Here is a 24,495-nt window from a genome sequence, read left to right as displayed (position 1 = left end):
GTCAAAGGGCCAAGGCTAAGAGTCAAATAGACTAAAATGAAAAGCCCAAAAACATATAAAAATTGAATGAAATACATAGTAAAATAGTGTAAATAGTGATTGGTGTGTTGTGATTTTAACTGGAGTGTGAACATGAGACTCAAATGGTTTCATTGTGAAGTGTCTTGACTCAGTTTGATGACTAATGCGTATGGGCTGTATATGTGTGTGTATTTTTGCATATTGATCATTTGATCAACCACGTTTATTATAATCATAAACATTTCTGAATGATATTGATGCATATGTTAACTATTTCAAGTCGTCTTATAGAGGCTAAATATCAGAATGACACACCCTAGCTGTCATTAACATGATTCATATCGACCTAGACGCTTTACCTTCTAATTCCACAAGGGGATCGAAAAGTATATCCGCTAAACCTACCCAGAAACGATGGATGACACGGGACATAATGGGTGATACTTTCGTCATCGAATATGCTAAAATGAAGATGATAACTATATTCATTCAGTGTGGTCGTTCAGATCCATGTGTTATGTGTACGATTTCGTGGTAATAGCGAAATGTTAAGCACATGTCTGTGATGAAAATAGGGCGTGAGTCATTGATTGCATATCGCCATTTGTTATAGCTAAACGGCACCACAGCATATTTTAAATTATATTTCAGCAAAACACTAAAGTCTACTTACCTAATATATATGTTTTTATTTCACAACGTCCACTTAATAAGCACTTAAGTGATCATATCAATGTTCATCCAATGTTCACAAAACACTAAAGTCATGATATCAATGTTCATCCTTTTCAAATTTAATATGGTAACGGTTTCGCCCTAACATTTGTAGCGGTTTTCGCCAAGGGGAGCTTCCGTTGTGTCTCCAAAAGGTGCCGTTTCCGCCAGGTGCCGTTTTGCTTTGGTGACGTGTTAGTCTGCACCCATAGTCCATTCGTTGGTTTCACATTAATTTCAGACTCACTGTGCGCATGCGCAGAGCGAGTAAAAATATTTACTGGTCAAGTTCCGGTTTGGTCGTATGCTTACCTTGTGTCTAGCTGTTTCCAGACCTCGTACTTCACATGGCAGAACAACATCTACCAGCAGATCCATGGCCTACCCATGGGCTCACCTCTCTCTCCGCTGATAACTGAAATCTTCATGACCAGCTTTGAAGAATCTGCCCTATCTACATCGCCATTCGAACCGTTATGTTGGTATAGAAAAGTTGATGACACTTTCACTATCCTTGATCCCAACCAGAACCCTGCAGAACTCCTTGACCACCTTAACAAACAACACGCCCGCATCCAGTTCACGATGGAAGTAGAAGCCCAACACAAGCTGCCATGCCTAGACGTATCCACTACCTATCCAACCATCCACAAATAAAGCAAGCCATAGTCTCCACCCTAGCCAGACGTGCCAAAGCCATCTGTTACCCATCCCACCTCCAAGACGAAATTGACCACCTCAAGAGAACTTTCATCACCCTCAATGGATACCCAAAACACCTCGTTGACCAGACTATAGCCACAACTCTCCAGCATCAGAACGACCGCCTCCCTAAACCTGAGCCTGCACCCATCCGAGTCAACATTCCATACCAAGGCAAGATAAGTCATCAAATCAGTCGACTCCTCATAAAAACTGCCAGTGTTGATGTGACCTTTTATTCTGATAAGACATTGAAAACATCCTTAGAGCAAATGGAAGAGGTGGCAGTGATGAAACCAACCCCAACCCCAGAGGCTGCATCTACAAGATAAACTGTGATGGTGGCAGCAGCTACATAGGTGAAACCTGCACACCATTCAACATCAGACTCAAAGAGCACAGAACTTCAGTAAGAAAATTAGATATGAAATCGGCCCTCTCTGAACACATCGTGAACTATCCAAACCTCTCCATCAACTGGAAAAACACCGAGATCCTGGCTTCCAATATCAGTGATTGGCGGAGAAGAAAGCTTTGGGAAGCAATCAACATCAGAAGATTAGAACCTCAGATCAACAGAGATCAAGGCGTGTACCTACCCTCTGCCTGGTGTGTCAACAAGGACCCATAGACTCTCAATCTATCAGCTGTGTAAACAACCATGTACTGTTAAAACATTCCTCCTTTTCATCTCTCCTCTGTGATTGTACATACCTAACTACATTTATGTGCTTGTATATACATCTTACCTCTCTGGCTTCATGTACACCTATATATATTCTGCAATGTTACCTATGCTCATTATCCATCTGACGAAGGGGCAAGAATTAGCCTCTGATGTCGTGTTAAAAGAATTAAAGAAGTTGTCATCCATAATAGTGTCTTGTATTACCTCACCAACTTCTAAATGCCTTTGAAGAATTGCTTACCGATATTGTAAATACACTCAAAATGATTAAATAATAATTATTTACGAGTGACAACAGTTCATAGCTGACTAAATATATCGATTTACATATGCTTTTCAGGTATTGATGTCCTATGTTGGTTGCCGCTTCATCAGAAATGTGTGTTTTGATAGTAGTGAGAAGGGGATGTACGGGAAGAACGGTACGTGGTGGTGAGATGTGTTTACACAGGAACTTATTGACATAAATAAAACTATTTATTTCACTACTCCCGGTCTTTTGTACATACAGGTATAAAAATAAGTTATATTAGACATAAAAGTATGTATTTGGTTTGATTTTTCGTTTTCTTTAGAGTGTGTTTACACTATCGGTAAATGTAACGACGATTTTCGTGTTTTGAAACTGCTTAAATAACGTTTTCCAACACTGAAAGTAACGATGGCCGTTGTTCTGGTGATGTAGACCTTGACATAGCATCGATGAAAATGCTGTGAAAAAGGACTAACCACCCGTTTTCGTGTTTTCCCATAATAAATGTATGGCACGTCTCCCTGCACTGAAGACTGCCATTCTGCAGTGGTTGCCTGGGTCAGTGTCGGAGCGTTAGCGCAGGCGCATCACACCAAGGGAACCAGGCTGGGTGTAAAATAGCGACGACCCAACAAAACGGGTTCTCGCTGTGAGGAGCTTTGTTTGTAGGAACACACGTGCATGTGTTTTTTTTATTCGAGTTGTTTCTCATGTGTAATATTCAACCAGAACTGAGCCCTTATATAAGTTTGTCATCAGCAATCAGGCTAGACTGTCGCGTCCATAGATTTCTCTTCCACGTCCTCTTCAAACAAGTGATTAACAAGTGAGTATAAAGTCCGTTGTGGATAAAGAGTCTGGTGTACAGAAATGTAGTTATGTACTCCCCAGAATGTCAAAGACAGAAATGTACTCAGTAGCATAAATGGGACAAGCCGTATTCCGCAACACAAAACTGAACTGTATATATCCCGCTGTTAGATCAGAGACCATATAATATTATTAATCTATTATATGGTCTCTAGTTAGGAGTTTTCGACCACCTAAGACAGAAATGTATTTTTATCATTAATAACACATAAAGTTTTGATTTTGGTAACCTTGAGTGATAAAGATACATTCATCTATTTCACACAAAAATATCATGTGTTTCCTACAAAAGTATCGTTAATGACATCGTATCAGCAAAACTTTAGCTGCTTGCCACGTCTGGATAGTTTGTATGTGTTTTCGGCCATGAGCCATACTTTTACCAAAAGCATTGCAAGAGAGTGCTTTGATCATGTGGCTCTGTGTTCTATGCATAACCTGTCACTAGCAGATGACTCATCTTGCTGAATTTCACTTGCTATTTTTTGGTATACAGGCAGCTGATTTTGCATCTGAAGTGGTATTAATGATCTCGTGTAAATAATGTTGATGTTTATTTGCCCTTTACATATCTTAACTTCTGGATTTCAATTGTCTTAATAAAACATCTCACAACAGGATCCCCCCTACCAATGAAACTGTTTGTGCACTCCGATCACGCATGTACTTCCCAGAACGTCAAATTCAGCTCGCTTTGGGATATAGTAATATGTACAGTTCCCCACATTAAAGGAGAATACGAGAGAATGGCAATAATTTGCTGGGTGAAAGATAAAGTCATCAGAAACATATACCTAAATTTTCATTTAAAAATAATGTATATTTATGTTTTTATCATAAAACAGTTTCTGTTATCATGCTGATCTTCGGCCATTATGCATATTCAGCTGTAACTCACGTGACCTCTCGGCGGGTGATGTCATATGTGCCAAGAGTCAGCCATATTGTAAAAGACATTAGGATAATACTTCAACACTTACTTTCAAGACCAGCTGGCATGGGGGTGCACACGCCACAGCCACATTTAAGAAATATATTAAGGTACAGTAAAATTTGGTGAGTCGAATGTCAGCGTCTCAAATATTATGGATATCTAAAAATAACTCTCAGTCTGACCATTGCCAGTTATATTTGTCATTCTTTGATTTCTGGTTACACAAATTTGTCTCATAAGTACATATGATGATTTGAGAAGGAAATGTGGTTCCATGAGGTTCAAACAACACCAGTCGGCCTACTTTTTGAATACAGCACCACAAACTTTAAAATCACATCATAATACTCTTTTATGTAATTGTAGGTGATTTTGTTCAAAAACGTGTTCTCGAAAAGCATGTTCCCTATGACGTTGGCATAGCAATGAGCTTAGTGATAGCTAAAAGCTCCACTCATTGATGTTTCGTGTCTGTCAGCTATGTTATTGCGGAAGCCCAATGATGTTGCGAGTTTCCAGTAGTTGTTCACCACATATTCACTGTCAATGTATTCTATTTATTAGAATTATTTCAAGGGGTTAGGGTCACTCATTCTTTAGCACGATCCACATTCTGTGTTCCCTACCACACTTTTCTGTCACGAAAGCCCACAATGATTTTTATGCAACAGGCCATTCATGCAGGCACCATGAAATTGACGTTTGTCGTCTGATGCCTGACGTCAACAACTGTTTTCAGTTTGAGCCACATCAGCTCACTCCACACCACATGGTATCTTAGAGATTATGATCAAGTGTGCCAAATGTCAAGAGAAGTGATCACTAATTTATTCTTCCAAAAGCAGACATGGTGGGGGACACTTTCCAAACATCATAATGCAAAACTACATACATGTTCATGTCCTCAGACATGTGCACAATGGATAATATATTAATTAAGTTCACACATATGTGAACCTGGTTCAGGGCTTAAAATTACATAGCAGTGATAATGTGGCCTTGTTCTAGAATAATGAGGGAAATATATAGAACATAAATATATTTTTCCACAAGAGAAAGACAGTATTATATTCAGTTTATCAATTATCTGTAATAAGTGTTGCTTTGTACAGAAGACAATCGGGATATAAAAACGAACCTTACATTCTTTACTGAATGGTAGTATTTTTCCATAATTAGCCTCCAAACAATTGTCAGATGAATTTTTGAGCCGTCTGAGCAATACCGTAACCATATTCATTCATACACCACTTATCTCCCTTTTATGGATAGAAATGTATGGTAAGAAGGTTTTATGAATGCTTCATTGCATATCTGATTCAGGTTATGTCAAATTGACAAAATCATGTCCACAACATTACCAAATGATTCATACATTCAGGAACAGTAATAATACATTTTAAAATACATTTGTAGTGATATACTGATGATATATGTACTCCAAATATTTACTGAAATAGCCCTTTCAGCCACAGGCGGGAAAAGGAGTGAGTGAGTGAGTGAGTTTAGTTTTACGCCGCACTCAGCAATATTCCAGCTATATGGCGGCGGTCTGTAAATAATCGAGTCTGGACCAGACAATCCAGTGATCAGCAACATGAGCATCGATCTGCGCAATTGGGAACCGATGACATGTGTCAACCAAGTCAGCGAGCCTGACCACCCGATCCCGTTAGTCGCCTCTTACGACAAGCTGAGTCGCCCTTTATGGCAAGCATGGGTTGCTGAAGGCCTATTCTACCCCGGGACCTTCAGGGGTCGCGGGAAAAGGAGACAGTATGATAGCGTGGTATAACCTGGTAGATATGTGTGGCAGACCCCAGAGTGGTGCCTTTTGCTATTTACAGGTTTTTATTCCCCCGGCATGTAATGTGGGGGGATATAGTCGATGCCTCGTCTGTCCGTCCGTCCATCCGTCCGTCGGTCCTCCGTAATCATTTTGTTTCCGGAGCATAACTCAGAAACCGTTCAATATTTTTAGACCAAACTTGATAGATGTAATGATCTCAACCTATAGTTGTTTGCTGTTTACAGAGTTTTGGCATTTTTATTTTTATTTTTTTTGTTTTATCCATTTGGTGTAAGTCGAATGGTGGGGCAGGCTTCGTTTCCGGAGCATAACACAAAAACCGTTCAATATTTTTCTGCAAAACATGATTTATTATTTTCTTGGTTTCCATGGAAACGTTTCGGACTTAGTCTCAAAATGGAAGGATGTGCTTCATTTCCGGATGAAAACTCAAAAAAACGTTCAATATTTTTCTGCAAAACTTGGTAGATATACCAATCAGAAGCTGCAATGGTTCCTTTTGCTAGCTACAGGCTTTCGTGATTTCTGAGTTTCTTGGTTTCCATGGAAACGAATCAGACTTTGTCTCAAAAATGAGAGGTGTGTTTCGTTTCCGGAGCAGAACTCAAAAACTTCTTAATATCTGTCAGTGTTACTCGGTAGATATGTGTTGCAGACCCCAGTGTGGTGCCTTTTGCTATTTACATGTTTTTGTGATTTATTATTTTCTCCGTTTCTATGGAAACGTTTCGAACTTAGTCTCACAATGGAGGGATGGGCTTCGTTTCTGGAGCAGAACTAAAAAAACATTCAATATTTTTCTGCTAAACTTGGCAGATATGTAGGGGAGACCCTAAAGTGGTGTCTTTTGCTATTTGTAGATTTTTGTGATTTATCATTTTCCCAGTTTCCATGGAAACGATTCAGACTTTGTCTCAAAATGGAGGGATGGGCTTCGTTTCATTAGCACAACTCGAAAACTATTCAATATTTTACAGCAAAATTTGGCAGATAGTTGAGGCAGACCATAAAGTGATGCCTTTTTCTATTTACAAAGTTTTGACTTTTTTGTTTGTCCCACTTTCCATGGAAATAATACTGACTTAGTCTCAAAATTAAGGGATTGGCTTCATTTCCAGATCACAACTCGAAAACCATTTCATATCTTTCAACAGATCCTGGCGAGTATATGAGACAGATCTTGAAGTGGTGCCTTTTGCATTTATATGTTTGATGCTTTCCATGGAAGCGATTCAAACTTAGTCTAAAAAAACATCAATAACTGTCAGATGATTTGTCCTTTCAAATATGAGGGGTGGGGAAGAGGGGGTGAAATATGTCATCTTCTGATGACTCTTGTTGCTGTTTACAGATATATGGCATTTATGTTTTTCATGATTTCCATGGAAACGATTTAAGTTTAGTCTACAAAATCATCACGTAACTGTCAGATGATTTTTCCTTTTTAATATGGGGGTCGAGGTGATACATCATCTTCTGATGACTCTTGTCTCCATGTATTAGAATATTTCGTAAGAATACGCATAATTCCATCACAGGTGCTTGTAGGAAAAAAATGATGGTAAATTCATGCCTGTATTACTAAATGCTTCAGAAATTTGGGGCGGAAGGTATTATGAATGAACAGAAAAGGTACAGACTGCATACTTCAGATTATTTCTAAATGTTGTCAAGTATGCATCAATTAAGGCAATAATGGTTGAGTGTGGTAAATACATGGTGCAAGTGTCTTCTCAAATATGGGTTATAAAAGTTTGGTTAGAATGCTTAAAATGATTAAGAATGGGGTCACATCTCCATCTTCACCAGTGTTATGTATTTTTAAAAAAACTTGATGTTTTTAAATGGTAAACATACATGGGTTTTAAAGAGTCTGATATATATTCCCAGGTCTGGCATGACTCACTGTGTGCATCCACATTTTAAAGAATTACTTCCCTTTCAAATCATTGTAGTCTGAACTATACTTTACAGCACTAAAATGGTAAGGCTATGATTCGTGCAGTCTGTAAATTACATAATGTATTTCATTCATTTGAAGTTTATCATTGAGACAAAAAATCTACTGATGAAGACATTCTTATATGCACAAGTTGTAATCTAGGAGTTCTTGAAGATGAGTACCATGTATTATTTTTATGTGAAAGGTATGCGGATCTCCTAACAAAATATTTACATCATATCAGTTACAGAAGTTGATCTGTTCTCACTACAAAAAATATCCAATGTCACAATTTTCATGAAACATGTTTTCCTTATCATGAAGATGTAAATATGTTCATCATGTGCAACCACAATGTCATCATGATCAATTGTTTTGGGTTTGGGACCTTTATGACCAAAATACCAAAAACATGAATTGAATCAAGTGGTGCCTCCATTTTGAGGGATCCTTCTTTTTCACTGGATGTTTCTCTTGCTTGATGTAAAATCGGATCATATTGGTACGGTCTAACATCTAGATAAAAATGCCATCGGGTACATCATTCATTGCTTCAGAACTGATGGTCACAGTCAAGTTGTTAAATATAACCAAAGAAGAAGCCATCGAGAGTAGGCACATTTGGCATCATGTCACATGGTACCCACCTCATTAACAGTCAGGTGTTTCAGCAATATATGGAAATTCAAGAGTGTTGATCACTTTTATATTGCTATTTTACAAACTTTTCGTGAAATTTTAATGAAGGAAGGTGCCTTTTAGGATGCTTTTGTCCATATGAAAATTTATTTGCTAGTATTTTCCTTTATGCTTATTGCAAGTGGTACTGTGCATACAGAATATGTGTAAACAAGATTAGTGCCAATTGGCAGGAGTAATAGGTTTAAGTACTGTCACTGTCTGGTCACTACAGTAGTTATTGTAGGACACTCCCCATTCTGTACTTTATTGGTTATTGTAGGGGACACCCCATTTTGTATCTTTCAGTTTAAGATATGTCAGTTTTAGATAAATAGCCACAAATTCCATAGGGTTTAGACTTTTAACACAGGACAGCTCTCACCTTCAGCCCTAATTCTGTTTCTTGTCAATAAGCTAATTCCCTTTCCAACATTATAACAGTGCATTGCAAAGTTTCTCTTATTGTAGCAATCAAATACATCTCATACAAGAGCTTGCATGACAATTCCGATCAAGAAAACAGCACAATGCTGAGTGGACTCATCGTAGGGCATGTTTCTGTAATATGAGTTTGGCTAGGGTATGATTCAGTATTCACAATGAGAAAAACATCAGCATGCTGGAATCTAAAGTATATGAAGAAAGTTGAAGCAGGGAGCCTATATAGAGGGGGAGAAGAAACTCCTCGAAAAGCCGCTGAACGTATGTCTCAGGTCGTTATGTAATCTGTGTAGCCAATATGGCGGCAGGGTAGTATTTAAGATTGAGCTCGGCTGATTAAGTTCGCTGAGTGTTGTAACAACTGCAATCCAACATGTAGAATATAGGATAACAATTTTGTCACTTCAGTTTAAGTCAAATAATTGGTATTAGTGTCCGTATTAGGACAGTAGATTTGTAGTAAAGTTTCAAGTCGGAATGTTATAGCTCACTGGCTTCTATTCTTGATTCACCGTGAAGATAGACTAATTTGTGCCATTAAAAACTTCTTTCACACATTTCTTTAATTTTAGAAGGATAACATACTTTAGTTGAAAGGTATTTGCAAGTAATAGTGACAGTTTCATTACTTAAAAATTGTTAGGGTGTAATTGAGGTGTGTGAAAAATATGACATTTCGCCATTGAAATACCATACGCTTTTGTTTGAGTATTCCTAGTTACTTCCTCAAAAACATCTTTCACATACACCTTTAATTCATATGAGGGGAATATAATATCAGGTGAAATGTGATTGCAAGTAATAGTGATAGTTTCATAATCTTAAAAGAATGTTAGGGTGTATTTGAGGTGTGTGAAAAATATGACATATCGCTGATCTGCTCTCATCTGCCATTGAAATACTATACGCCGTTGTTTGAGCGTTTCAAGTTATTACATCAAAAGCATCTTTCACACACACCTTTAATTTTTATGAGGGGAATATACTATCAGGTGAAATGTGTTTGCAAGTAATAGTGATAGTTCCATAATCTGAAACAAAATGTTAGGGTGTATTTGAGGGGTGAGAAAAATATGACATATTGCCGATCTGATCTGATTCGCCATTGGTGCTTGAGGGTTACAGTTCCATAACTTCTTTCTTTCTTGTTGATCTTATTATTTGCCAAAACTGGAAAGGTGTTTTAGAACGCTTTGTGGAAGTTTTACACTTTATGTTTTAGGGCAGTGTGACAGTGTCAGTTAACATTTTGTTAATGTTCATTCCCCACATGCAATAAGATATTTGAATTAATTATTAATGTTTCAAAGAAGATTTTTTAAAAGGACAGCTGATGTTAACACATGTTCTCGCAATACTTTTGTGTTCTTTAACATGTTTTGGGAGACAAGGCCACTGTGTATCATTTATTCTTTCATTCATTCACATATGTATTTCTTTCGTTTTATTCTTTTTCTTTATTTCGTTCATTCATTCACATAATTCTTTCTCTTAATTCTTACAATAATTCATTCATTCATTCATTGTAAAATTCCGACTGATACAATAAACTGGCTGAAGTTCGGTTAAACCTTGGATAATCTACAACGTATATGCTCTCTATAGTCGCACTGGTTAAACAAAACTGAAGTTGCACTGGGAACGAGCCAAGTCACTATGTGCGTTGGAGCTTGACGAGGCACACATTAATTAGTACAAATGGTAAAGAAAGCCGGTGAGTGGCCTATCCCAGTTGTAGAGTATCCCTGGTTGAAGGTTATGCTTTAGCTACTCATTTTATGGATGCTTTGCTATTCTTGCTAGCTAGTGGAAGTTCTCAATGAGAGACTCCGAATGTACATGCCTTGAGTGCAATACCAGAGTAACTGCTGCTTGTCCATTTTATCTCAGATAGTGTTAGTTCCCTCTCTGACACCACGCTTTAATTCCTCACAAGCTGCCTGAATGTAGTCTACAATAGAGCTGTTTAAGTCAGTTAGATCATCAGTGGTTGTGACTCTGTCAACGCGGGGGCCTGTGGCCATCTGCTCGTGGTGAATTAGTTCAGTGCTAGATGAACATTACGTTGATGGTAAGAGAAAAGAATACGTTGCTGAAGACAAACGCATAGTTTAGTTGTTCGAACTTCTTTAGATGATTTCACAAGACATGACAAACGAGCATACATGAATGAGGTGAGCGGACTTCCAGCTCAACCCCAGGGCCTTTCCTGTGAGCAGCATAATCCTGCTCGCGGTCGCCCCTACAAAGGCAGTCGGAATGCCGGACTCCACACTCACATCTCACCTGCAGTATAGATGTGAGCATACATATATATAGTTTTTAACAACAATAGACAGGTACAGATTCAACAATGGACAGATAGAGAAACTAATGGCACTTCCTTCTACAGTTGATGTGATGACAGACACAGCCAAGGGGGATGACCAATAAAGGCCATACGTGTCATATACAGTAATTAATGGAAGTGACAAAGAGGAACAAGGTAGCTGACAAAACAATGTACTCTGCAGAAGTGATAAAGATCAAGATTGTAGATTGAATAATAATTAAATATCATATAGCCTGGCTACATAGTTTTTGGTCTGTTGAAATATTTGGACATGGCTGTCCTGAAGTAGACACTATAACAACTCCCCAAACAGCATCAGATTATGGCTTGAATAAGTATTGCAACATATAGCTGCTTAAGCATTGCAAGGTTAAGTTCCCAGTTCATATGTTACCATGATTATATTGCTATTGACATATGTTTGAGGGAGGCTGAAACCATTAAAACTTTTATCCTGAAAAAAGCCTTGTAGGATTGAACAAATCAGCATACCCTTCATGTAAATGTTATGATATGGATCTCGGGTCCAAGTGAGGGTACCAGTGAGCTCCCTTATCTAACTGGCGTGCTGGTTTGCTTGGGGGAATTAACTCAGCAAAGAGTCTGAAGTCATAAGAAGCTTTTACAATTTTATTTACAAGAGATTGAATAACAAGGGTGGCCACAGAGAGTCGGTACAACCCTCTGGGCTGAATGCTAGAGCTGACCTGTGTTGGGAGTCTAAACCCTACTGATGGACAAATGAAGTTGGAGACTATTTAACTACAGTTTAAATAATACAAAGATTCTGATTTCCTGACTGATACAAAAATGGGTGTAACCTACAATAGCCAATGAAATACAGAATAAACAAAATGGGGTGTGTCCTACCATTACAACTTCAGTGACCAGACAGGAGGAGTACTTAATCTTTTAATCCTATTATCTAAGTGGCATTAATCTTGTTGGCACATTTACTGGATGCTTGATTGCTTACTCTGGGCTGGATCTTTAATGACCCTTAACTGGTGTTTGCATAATGTTATTTTACTGTAGGTGATGGCATGTGACTTCATCAAAGCAGTTTATTAACCTGTCTAGACATAACCCTTGTCTTAGTGAATTTTTTGTCTTACAGTGGTGTTCTGATTACCTCTGGCTAGGATTGTAACTATGAAATTGTGTGGTCATAACTTATACCTTTTTCAATAGAATGTCTGTGAGATAAGCTTTACTACTTTTGAGAAGAGTCTTTTCTAAGCTATTACTGATACATGATGAAACTAATATTCTATATTCATATTTTCCTAATATTTGAATGCTAATATATTGCTTGTACTGGTTACAATTTATAGTCAATTTTGGTATGAATTATCATTTCATGGTATGAATTATTATTTCATGATATAAACATGGCTTCAAATTTTAAACAAAGCGGTTCATGCACATAACTGTAGCAGGGTAAGGGTTGGAACTGCTCAAGGAAGATCAACGCCTGCTGAGTTGTGAGTGGTAACTTATGCCAGAATCTATTATCTCATATATATTGTATACTAGTATGTTGTTTTCATACTGTTACATAATAATAAATTGATTGCAATAGTCAATAAAACAGTCATATATCTGTACGAGTCTGTTTCATAACAGTTACCATGACTGATAATGGTCATATTCCTGTCACAATATACTTGATGTGAAACCAAGAAGACTTAAGTAATAAACAAATGCATTTCACAGTAAAGATTATGTAGATTTAACCGCAGCAAAATATCATAATCATAATCATGATAGAGAACATGTTTGTGACATAAATATGCATGCAATAAGCACAGCAAAAGGATAAAATACTTATCAAATATATGGAACTCGGGTGATAGTGAGCACCACCTACCTTAGTGAAACAGCATGTCCATCTGTAAGTGATAAAACATACCATTAAGTATATTAATATGCTAACCTATTCTAATATTCTAATAGAACATATATCACTCTTAACATTCAATACATTCAGAAATGCATGTTATTATGTAATCATGATAAACCTATACATCCATAAAACAACCTACATAATTAATAAATGTGCCTTATGATCACAGCATTATCTGTGCTATGATACCTATATGCTTATAAATATATACACTAAACAGTTCTTAAAATAATATAGGTTTTCAAGTGGCACAACCATTACATATACCAAGAAGTGTACAACATGGTTGACAGAGATGGCTGCAGAACAGGTACAAACGCTTTGTTGTGTCAGTGAAGTTCATAAAATGTTACTATATTAATAATAAACTTATCATAATAATCCTGGTGCAGTAAACATGAAAATCATGCCTACAAACATTATTTGACTTTCACTTTAAAACACATTCATACCTTCATATAACACAACATTATATATACATATGCAAGAATAATGTTAATTATTTAACTGTACTCAGATCCTTCATAAAATGTTTAATAATTAAAATTAACTAAACTTGAACACAGGGTAGTTGTTGACCTAAAAGAGGAGAAATCAGATATCCATCACAATGTGAAGTCAAGTGTGTTTTTGGTGCCTTTCTTGTGCGGCAGTATGTTGCAGATTAACTAAAATATGGTGATGTTAGTGAAGAAGAAAATAGACATAGAGAATACTACTTGAGGTCTCATTACATAGGAATTGTTCAAAATTAGTGTCCCTCCTGTGGTATCAGTCTGAATGAAAGCCTCTTTCATTTGTAAAATACTGTATTTTTGTTGTTTTTCTATGGTTTCAACCCGAAATCATCTTAATAAAGAGGTTGCGGAAGAATGTTGTACTGTAGTGCACACTGCAATAACGTCATCTTTTCTGCCTCTTGGTAACCAACATCACAATGCATGTCAGTTGTCATCGCCTTGTGCAGCCTCAAACATAGTCTATCGTACAGACCCTGAAGTATATATATCCAAGAAAGCCCACGGAAGTCTAGAAAATGTGACAAGTCTAGATTTCCATAGCTTCAGGCTGAAAATGAAGAAAGTCTCAGGGCTCCATTTCATTATATTATTTTTTTTCACTATGGACTTTTTTTCAGTAAAATATGTTCATTTCAGAGACTAGCTGTTAGTCTACCTCAAACAGTAAACTACTGTGTACCATCCCGTATCTTGGTTTGCAGTTGTTTCACTGGGCTAGCATCACTTGTGGAGACACTGTATATATGTTTTTCAACAGATATGTCTCTTCCACTCACATTTAAACAGTGACGCGGCAATGTTCACAATTTTGGCATTCCCACAATACATATACGTTATGGAACGAATGGATTCACCTGTTTGTTATGAATGAAAAAGTAGTTCTGTCACAAGATGACTTAACTGAGAGTTCCTCTGGATCAATCAAGCTAGAAACAAATACCACACATGTTCACAAAAAAACCTAACCCAGCAAAACTACCACAACCAAACTGTTTAAAGACAATACTGTATTTACACAAAGAATTTGAAAATGTGACACAACTTCTAAGGGAAACACCTGAGGCATAGACAAGTCTGAATGAATTCTAGTATTCCCAGAAATTATTGAGAATCATGTTGCGTCATGTAACTCATTACGTTTATTAACTTCTTACTTATTTATTAAATTACTTACATAAACATGTTAAAACATCATCCTTTTACAGTCTCAGTCTTGTTTTAGTACTTTGTTAGACCTCCTCGCTCAACAATGCATGCCTGAATACGCCTTGGCACACTACCCATCAAAGTTTGTAGGTAATCGTGTGACAGGGTATCCCAATATTGGACCACCTCGGCCTTCATATCTTCAATATTTCTCAGTCCCTTTTGGTTTATTCTGTCCTTCATGACTCCCCACACATTCTCAATTGGGTTTAGGTCTGGGCTGTAACTGGGCCAGTCTAAAACTTGAACATTTTCGCCCGACAACCACTGTTTTGTGTAGCGCGCAGTGTCTTTTGGGTCATTATCATGCTGGAAAATCCAATCATCTTCATACAATGTTTGTGCTGTCGGAAGAAGGTGACCATTTAGAATGTCAACATATCTTTCTTTTGTCAAGTGTCCCATGAAAACACACAATGGCGTCACTCCGCGAGCCGATATGCCACTCCACATGTGAAACTTCGGGCTATGTTTTGGTCGCTGGTAGATAGGTTTGACAGTATCTTTGGTCCAAATTTTCACACAATTAGGGAAAAGCCAAACAGAACTTTCATCCGAAAAGAAAACATTATCCCAATCTTGATTTTCATGAGCCCGACACCAGTTTAAACGTTTTTCCTTTTGTGCATCTTTCATCAACGGCGAGGGAATTCCACGTTTTTTCACCCAATTAAGTCTCTGTAATTCCTGCCAAACTGTTTCATTGCACACCTGAGGACTTCCTCTGCTAATCATTTCATTTCTGATGTTCTCAACACTTTTCAATTTGCCCCTGCTCACAATCTGCCCAAGTCTTCGGCGATCCACAACACTGAATTTCCTAGGCCGACCTGCCCCTGCTTTGTGCTCTATCCCGGTTCCTGTTTGAATATTCTTCAAAGTTCTGTATACTGTAGACAGAGGAATACCATGTCTACAAGCTAACACTTTAGCATCAGCCTCACCCCTTTCAAAATCATCTAGAATGAGCTTTCTTTTCTCTCTTGCTGTACATTCTGCCATGTCAACACAGGAAGCCGTCTGCTCAGACAAGGGAGATAACTCTTGACGTAATGAGCTGCCTTCTAAGCCTTCAAGAGTTGTCTCCCTTATTTAGTATGCTTAGTGCATAGTGAAAACCCTTTTTCCAATCTTAGCATCATTAGAAAAAAACAAAGATTTTCTCAATAATTTCTGGGAACACTGTACTTAGGTGCCTCTGAAGATATAGAGTATGCAACATAACAAGCAGATCAAAACTACCAAATATAAAAAGAAACCATAGTATTAAAACTAATCCTGTGCATTTAAATCACTGATGATTGACTTCCTTACGCTACCTCAAAGATGCAAAAATTGTCCTACCTAGCTGTGTGTGACTTCTCCAACAAACACAGCTTCCTTAAGACACTGCACGTGTATCTCTGCAAGTGAGCTATGGTCTCTCTATGCCTCTCTGAAAAAGTAAACAGGCAATCACATCCAGGTCACAGGTCACTTCTGACCTCTCTATTCAGTTTCAGCAATGGCCCTTTTCGAAATCCAAACACAGACCATGTCACTGATCACTAAAATGCCCATGCCCGTATTTGACAATATGAAAACTATACAGCTGCCCATAAATGTTGACAGGTTAGTTGTCAAATGTCCAAATTGGGTCAAGTCTCCAAAACAACTGCATCAATGAACATCATTACAGGTATATCCTGGTGACACTAATCCTTGTACAGCAATGATATGTGACACACTGTTGCAGTCTTTGACCTTTTGAGGAACAGAATACACTGTAGTTGAATCAGTGCTGATGAGTTTCCATAACACTTTGTCACAATCTTCAGTAACTAGAAAACATTATCAGTAATCAGATCAAATAGGCATTGTCTAAGAATCTGTGTTCTTGTATTTTTTTCCTGAGTATTGGGAAGCTATGTTGGCAGGAGTTTTGTTCAGCCCCACCTCTAAGCCACTTCTTCCCCAATCACAGTGGAGTGTCAAAAAAGATGATCTTACACTGAAGTGGATTTCCAATCAGCTGAGGCCAAGGATATATGGGTGTTAGTCATGCAGATATCATATCATATCATTAGTTGCCACATTATCATGACCACTGTGGAGTATGTACAGTTTGATTTATTTAAACTTTTCACAGAATGAGTGAAACACTCTGAAATTTAGACAATAATTTTTGTAAAGCCAGATGTTCAAGATTTTCATATATCTGCCAAGATTTGTTGAAAGATATCAAATGGTTTTCCAGTTGTGCTCCCGGGGTAAAAAAAGCCCATCCCTCCATTTTGAGACTAAGTATGAATCATTTCCATGGAAACCAAGAAAAATAAAAATGATGAGAATCTGTTATTAGCAAAAGGCTTCACTTCGGGTTCTGCCTCACATATCTGCTGAAACATGTTAAAGGTCACATGCGATGTAAAACACAACTTTGCAGATTGTGATACCTTTAGGTAGGCACATACTGAAACAAATCATCAAAAATGCCAATTGAACCTATATAGCTGAAAAAAATGCGGTGAAAAAAAGCCTATGCAATAGTTCAAACGATTAACTGAATTTCCCCCAGCAACAGTATGCATGAGGTCGTGAGCAGTAGTCTAATCTTGGTTGTGTACACAAACATTAGTAAACAGTCTACTCGTTATATAAACTTGTTGATTGTGGTAGGCAGCCTCTGTCACAGAGAAAGCTCAGTGTCTGGTTTATTGACACCTATATGTCTGCCTGCCTGTCTAAAGACAATATGCAATACACAGCTTCAGTCATTAACCACATGCAATTTGAACTGAACACCTATCAGGCTATATGTCATAAACAAAATAAATTGATTTATGACTCGTGCACCAAGGCCTATCTCTGCCACATTATGTAATTAGGCAAACATACATACACATGTACACATGTCTTTATGTCTGTGGGTTGCAAACAAATTGCATCCATTTTTCTCGGATGACTGGACCTGACGGAAACTGGTACAAAATCTTGTCAGTTTCAAGTCCTGCTTTGTACTCGGACAAATGACAGTTTTCCAGCCAAGCACCATCTCTACTGAGATGATTTTTTATTGGATCGAACGCAATTTCAGAGAACATGTATTTCACATTCCAACATCTCTATATACATTCTTTATGGATAACAACTTCTTCTAGTGCATATGATTTTGTTTGACAACGATATATGAATCCATACTGAAACGATGCATTAAGTACAATAAAAGAGGTTATTATCTATAAAGAATCCTACTTTCTTGTGACTCACCATAGTTCTAAAATGCCCATCAAACAGATCATATTTCTGTACACACGATGAGCCCTCAGCGTATCAGCAAATGAACCAGCCAATCGGAAGCCATCATTGCACTTGAGTGTACGCCCACCCGCTATGACTGGGTTCGGTCTCCCATGAGTTTCCATTTTGAGGGAAGTAAGCCCAAGTGCAAAATATTGCACTTTTGAATCGCGATTGTACACTTAAAATGATGTTTACTTGTTTTTTTACATGCAGCAATGTATATTATATGTTGTGAATAAGTGATAATTGTCATTTGATTATGTTTGATATTTTGGTTGCATGTGACCTTTAAGAAGTTTTCAAGTTGTATGAGATTTGATATCTTTCAACAGGTCTTGTAACTGTCTGATGATTTGTCCCTTCAAATATGTGGGGGCCAGGGGGATATGTCATCTTCTGATAACTCTTGTTTGTAGTAGCCAAGATGAAATGGATATGCTTTTTTCTCTTTCACAACAGTTCATGATGGTCAGGAAAAAGATAGACAATCGAATCCGAGTGTTGGTAGAAAATGGAGTTGCCAACAAACACAGGTCAATGTTTGTCATTGTTGGTGATCATGGCCGTGATCAGGTGAGTGTGACATATATAGATTTTGTTCTTCTTGAGTCAATGGGGTTTATTTCAAGGCTCGGTGGAAATGATGTGTCTCTTCCATCTGTAGGAAACATTTAACATTTTCTTAATACAACACCCACATCCATAATGGGACAGCCCTAATTAGATTGCTCGTACCAGAGTGTGCCCGTAGTTAATCTGTTCATTTTATTACTGATTTTCTATTACAGTTTAATGTGTTTGTAGCGTGTGGTTCAATCTTTGTCATTTCAGGTTTGATCAGTTAAACGCCTGTTTAAATGTTTTGTTTAATCTCTTTTCTTTCTAATAGTCAAGCAAACTAGTTTGTGTGAGCACTTGTGACAACCAGAAGGAAGGTATAAAATAATTCCACAGACACCTTGATGATATATCACATGGCTAGGTTATGCCAAGTACAAAGTGTCCCATCGCAGACAGGAACTCAGCAAATTCATCCTAAATTTTGTACTAAGGGGTAAATTAAATGAAATGCACCTACAAATGCCATTAAATGACACTGAGGCCATTGCCCAGAGTCACACACTCGTATAGAATAGGCCTTCAGCAACCCATGCTTGCCATAGAAGGCGACTCAGCTTGTCGTAAGAGGCGACTAACGGGATCGGGTGGTCAGGCTCGCTGACTTGGTTGACACATGTCATCGGTTCCCAATTGTGCAGATCGATGCTCATGTTGTTGATCACTGGATTGTCTGGTCCAGACTCGATTATTTACAGACCGCCGCCATATAGCTGGAATATTGCTGAGTGCGGCGTAAAACTCAACTCACTCACACACTCGTATTGAGTGAATTGTCAACGTAATATCTTAGAGGTATAGTCTGGGCTGCAGGGGTATACTTTGGCCTGGTCCAGAATAAACCCTGGGGTATATAGTGGGCTAGTTTATAGTTTACCATGGGATGTAATGTGGTTTAGGGTTATTTTTCGCTGCTACTCTGGGACCCAATTCTAGAGCCGATATTGAGATCATGGCAGATGGGAAGACTGCTGGATTTACAAGTATGCACTGTAAAGTCTGATTCCAACTGAATTTTTATGAATAAATATTAACTTTGGGTGTAAAATTACAGAACTGCAGAATTACATTGTGAAATATTTTTAACCTGTGTTGTAACTTGAGATAAGGGATAAGTTCTTAAATTCAGTTAAACTTCAGGCCTTTTGGCAATGTTGTGTCATTGCCCAAAAATCTGTGTTAAAAAAGTTTTTGCATAAACTTGGACATGATCAGCTTTGTTCTATTTTTACACAGGTGGTGATACTGCATCATATGCTGTCGAAAGCAGTGGTGAAGGCAAGGCCATCAGTACTCTGGTGTTACAAAAAAGAACTTGGCTTCAGCAGGTGAGCTGGGAAACAAATTGTGACATTTGGGACATTCATGGCCTTACTAGATGAATTGACAGATACAGGATAATCTGAATCTTTTTGAGTGTGGTTCAGTCAGTCAGATTTTTATTAGCATTATTTCTCAGGCATATTAGTATTTCCTCTGGCATTTAGTGCGGGGCAATATAGTTGATGCCTCTTGTCTGTCTGTCTGTCAGTCCGTAATCATTTTGTTTGCGGAGCATAACTCAAAAAATGTTCAATAATTTTAGACCAAAATTGGTATATATAATAAACTGAGTTTATGGTTTTGCCTTTTGCTATTTACAGATTTTTTTGCAGTTTTTTTTTTATTTTGTTTTTCCATGGAACATTTTGATCTTAGTCTAATGGGGTGGAGTGGGCTTCGTTTCCGAAGCAGACCTCATAAACTGTTCAATATTTTTCTGGAAAACTTTGATTATCAATCAGAACCTAAAGTGGTGCCTTTTGCTATTTACAGGTTTTTCCGATTTCTAATTTTCTCGGTTTCCATGGAAATGTTTGGGACTTAGTTTCAAAAGTGAAAAGTGTGTTTCCTGAGCACAACTCAAAAACTTCTTAATATCTTTCAGCAAAACTTATCAGATATGTGTGGCAGACCCCAAAAGTGACTTTTTGCTATTTACAAATTTTTGTGGTTTATCATTTTCCCAGTTTCCGTGGAAACTATTTTGCACTTAGTCTCTAAAGGGAGGGATTGGCTTCATTTCCGGAGCAAAACTCAAAAACCTATTAATATCTTTCAGCAAAACTTGGCATATAGGTTAGGCAGACACAAAAGTAGTGCCTTTTGCTGTTTACAGATTTTGGTGATTTATCATTTTCTAGGTTTCAATGGAAGCAGCTCGAAAACCATTTGATATCTTTCAACAGGTCTTGGCAGATAAATGAGACAGATCTTGAAGTAGTGCCTTCTGCTGTTTACAGATATATGGCATTTATATTTTTCATGATTTCCATGGAAACAATTCAAACTTAGTCAAATCAAGTAACTGTCCTTTCAAATATGTTGGGACCGGGGGACTATGTCATCTTCTGATGACTTGTGTGTTTCCATTTCTGCTTCAACTGAATTTGGTGGTAGTGCTTCTGGAAACTTTTCAGTACTCTGCTTCGACTTAGCTACATGTGCATCAAAACATTTGACATAATCAGTACTCATAGACATATACATGAAGAATATTTTGCCATTGCGGGGGATATTGAGGACTTTGTCTTCTTGTTCAGCTGCATGCACTGGAATGTTCCATTCTGAGGCCGGGGATGTGTTCCTCACTCAGTGGGTTAGGCCCTGAACAGAAAGAAACAGATATTTTCATTTTTAGTGGCGGTCAGTGTGCCCGAGACCCGTGAAAGTCCCGGGATAGAATAGGCCTTCAGCAACCCATGCATGCTATAAAAGGCGACTACACTTGTCGTAAGAGGCGACTAATGGGATTGGGTGGTCAGTCTTGCTGACTTGGTTGGCATATGTCATCGGTTCCCAATTGCGCAGATCGATGCTCATGTTGTTGATCACTGGATTGTCTGGTCCAGACTCAATTATTTACAGACCACTGCCATATAGCTGGAATATTGCTAAGTGCGGCGTAAAAATAAACTCACTCACTCAGTGTGCCCGAATACACCCTTCGCTATGCGTGTATGCACATGGGTTAAAAAATCCTGTGCATTTCGTGGTTATAGCTGGTGACAGCGTTATTGAGTTACTGTAAATCATGAAATTAATGCGTCATGAATTTAATGCGAGTGCAAAGGTCTTGTCTAAAATGCGTCATGAAATTAATGCGAGCTCAGGTAGCTGTTTTGATCAGAAAATGCGACACCCTGATTCTTTGAAGTTCATTTCTTATTATCACACACTAGTAGTGACCTGAATTGAACTTGTTAAGCATTGAATGGAATGGAGCTGACGATGTTTTGATTACGCTGCCATGTTTGATCACGTGATTGCTTGCTACTACTTGTCTTATGACAACAATTAAAAATGTAATCCGACTTGAAAGACTTCTGTTGTAAGGATTTGCTCAAATTAATTTGAGGTGACACATGTTAACATATAAAAAACCATTTTGGCTACTGCAAGGGGCATAGTGTTACATGAGAACCGTACTTTGCTTGAAGAAAATGGAGGTCCCATTAAGCTAGACCGAACATGGTCGAATTCATTCCTAAATCGCTACAAGTTTGTGAAAAGGAAGGCCACTAAAGCAGCCAGGAAACTCCCAGTTGATTTTGACGAAAAGAAGGAAGAGTACATCAAAGCGGTAGGGGAGACAGTCAAGTCAAAGTCGATTCCAGCCGACCTTGTCATAAACTTTGACCAGACCGGTGTCAAAATTGTGCCTGTGTCAGGCTGGACGTTAACACAACAGGGTGCAAAACAAGTGGACGTAGTTGGAGTGGAAGACAAACGGGAAATCACCATGGTCCTTGGCAGTTCCGCTTCAGGGATCTTACTGCCCCCGCAAGTTATTTACCAGGGTACCACAAACAAGTGTCAGGCCAATCACAACTTTCCAGAGGAGTGGCACGTGACTCATTCGGCCAATCATTGGAGCACAGAGGAAACTATGCTTAACTACATAGACAATGTGCTAATCCCACACACAAAGAAAGTTAAAAACAACTTGGACTTGGAGTGAGACAAAAATCGTTATTGATTTTTGATGTCTTCGCAGCGCACAGGTGTGAAAATGTCCTGGATTGATTGAAAAAAAACCATTTTGAAGTAAGATTTGTGCCTGCAGGATGCACGGGAGAGTTACAGCCCATGGATTTGTCGGTGAATGGTGAATGCAAGTTGGCCATGAAGAACCAATTTATTAATTGGTACGCCAACAAGGTGTCAGACAATTTGACAGGTTCCAAAAAGGACACACATGTGGACTTACGAATAAGTGGGATGAAGCCTCTGCATGCCAAATAGATGGAGGCCGCGATTGCAAAGGTGAGCAAAGATCACGAAACGATCCTGCGTGGCTGGAGAATGTCCGGTCTGGCTGATGTGCTTCAATGACTTTGAACAATTGACAGTGATTACTGTAACCAGTGATAACTGACTTGTTATACCTGTAATGAGGAAGTGACCTGTATTGACTGGTGTAGTGTGTAGTGTCAACACTTCTGCTTCGTGAGAAAATTTGCCGATGAACAAGTAGTGTCAATGAAACGAGTGCTCGATTGTCAATTAATGTTATACAAGATGACTAAATTGTTGTTTCATTCTGTATTGATTGTATTGAAGACAATAAAACATGATAAAGACAAGAAGAGATATCCGTTTTCTGATGTTTATTCAGAAGTACACCCCCAGACTGAAATGCGTCATTTTAAAAATGCGACACATGTACAGACGCATTTTTCGCATTAGTAAAATGCTCGCATTAATTTCATGATTTACAGTAAACACTGCAAGTCAGTTAGACATGTTGTTGAGGGAGAAAGACGCCTGTATAGAGTACCAGCAACGGGAGTAAAAGTTATTATTCAGAAATAGCTTCCATTATCAGGAAGACATTTATACAGTTTGGGTGCATTAAATGTTCAGACATAGTTCTTTTGACTTTTCGTTTATTTTATGAATGGGGAATAAAAACTGCCTCATTCCCATACGGTAGTAGAGTGTGGTTTCAGGCGGTAAGTCAGTTAACCAAGAGGTATGTCAATTAATTAGTCATGTCTGACATACAGGAGAAAGGCTTTCCAAGGAATGGCAAGTTGAAACTCCAAGAATCTTGAAACGACTTAAAAGCAATGCAAAGTCAGCCGTCACCAAAGCTAAAAACAAGTTATACAGACTACTAGAATCACCTAATCAACCATCTCGTACAGACATAAGAGATGGCATAAATAAAGTAAACGAAAGTCATGTGAAAGCAATCAATGTAATGACAAAACTGACTTTAGTTTATGCAAAGAATCAGCAGGGTGAAAATGTTACTAAAATGGAACAAGAGATTAGTCATCTTGAACATGAATGTAATGATGTAAATGTGAAATGATGTAATTGAACAGGCACAAGTTCACTTAGAAAATAACGCACATGCAACGTCTACGTCAAGTAGGGGACTTTCTAGATTGTTTAAATCTGAACAACAATCTGGAGAAGGTGAACCAAGCGTTCACAACAAAGTCACCAATAAGCATTGTGTTCAAAACAAACCACAGAAAAACACACATTGTTATGAAGCTGAGTTGCACAGTCATGCAAGAGGAA

At 38.1% G+C, this 24,495-nt stretch overlaps 1 protein-coding gene across 2 annotated transcripts in view; it reads left to right on the top strand.

Moving 5' to 3' along the window:
- The first annotated feature begins 2,958 nt into the window (after positions 1 to 2,958).
- The window catches only part of LOC137261048 (RNA cytidine acetyltransferase-like), a 202,082-nt gene continuing 180,545 nt past the window's right edge, over positions 2,959 to 24,495 (top strand). For both annotated transcript variants that reach the window (XM_067798710.1, XM_067798711.1), the window contains exons 1-3: positions 2,959 to 3,204; positions 18,763 to 18,876; positions 20,158 to 20,249. In XM_067798710.1, the coding sequence (XP_067654811.1) occupies positions 18,766 to 18,876; positions 20,158 to 20,249 (203 nt within the window). In that variant the 5' untranslated portion in view covers positions 2,959 to 3,204; positions 18,763 to 18,765. The remainder of the gene's footprint in view (positions 3,205 to 18,762; positions 18,877 to 20,157; positions 20,250 to 24,495) is intronic.

This window comes from Haliotis asinina, chromosome 14 (genome assembly GCF_037392515.1).
Source record: "Haliotis asinina isolate JCU_RB_2024 chromosome 14, JCU_Hal_asi_v2, whole genome shotgun sequence".
NCBI lineage: Eukaryota > Metazoa > Mollusca > Gastropoda > Lepetellida > Haliotidae > Haliotis > Haliotis asinina.
Note: the sequence above shows the minus strand (reverse complement) of the source record. Positions and strands in the feature narration are given on the sequence as shown.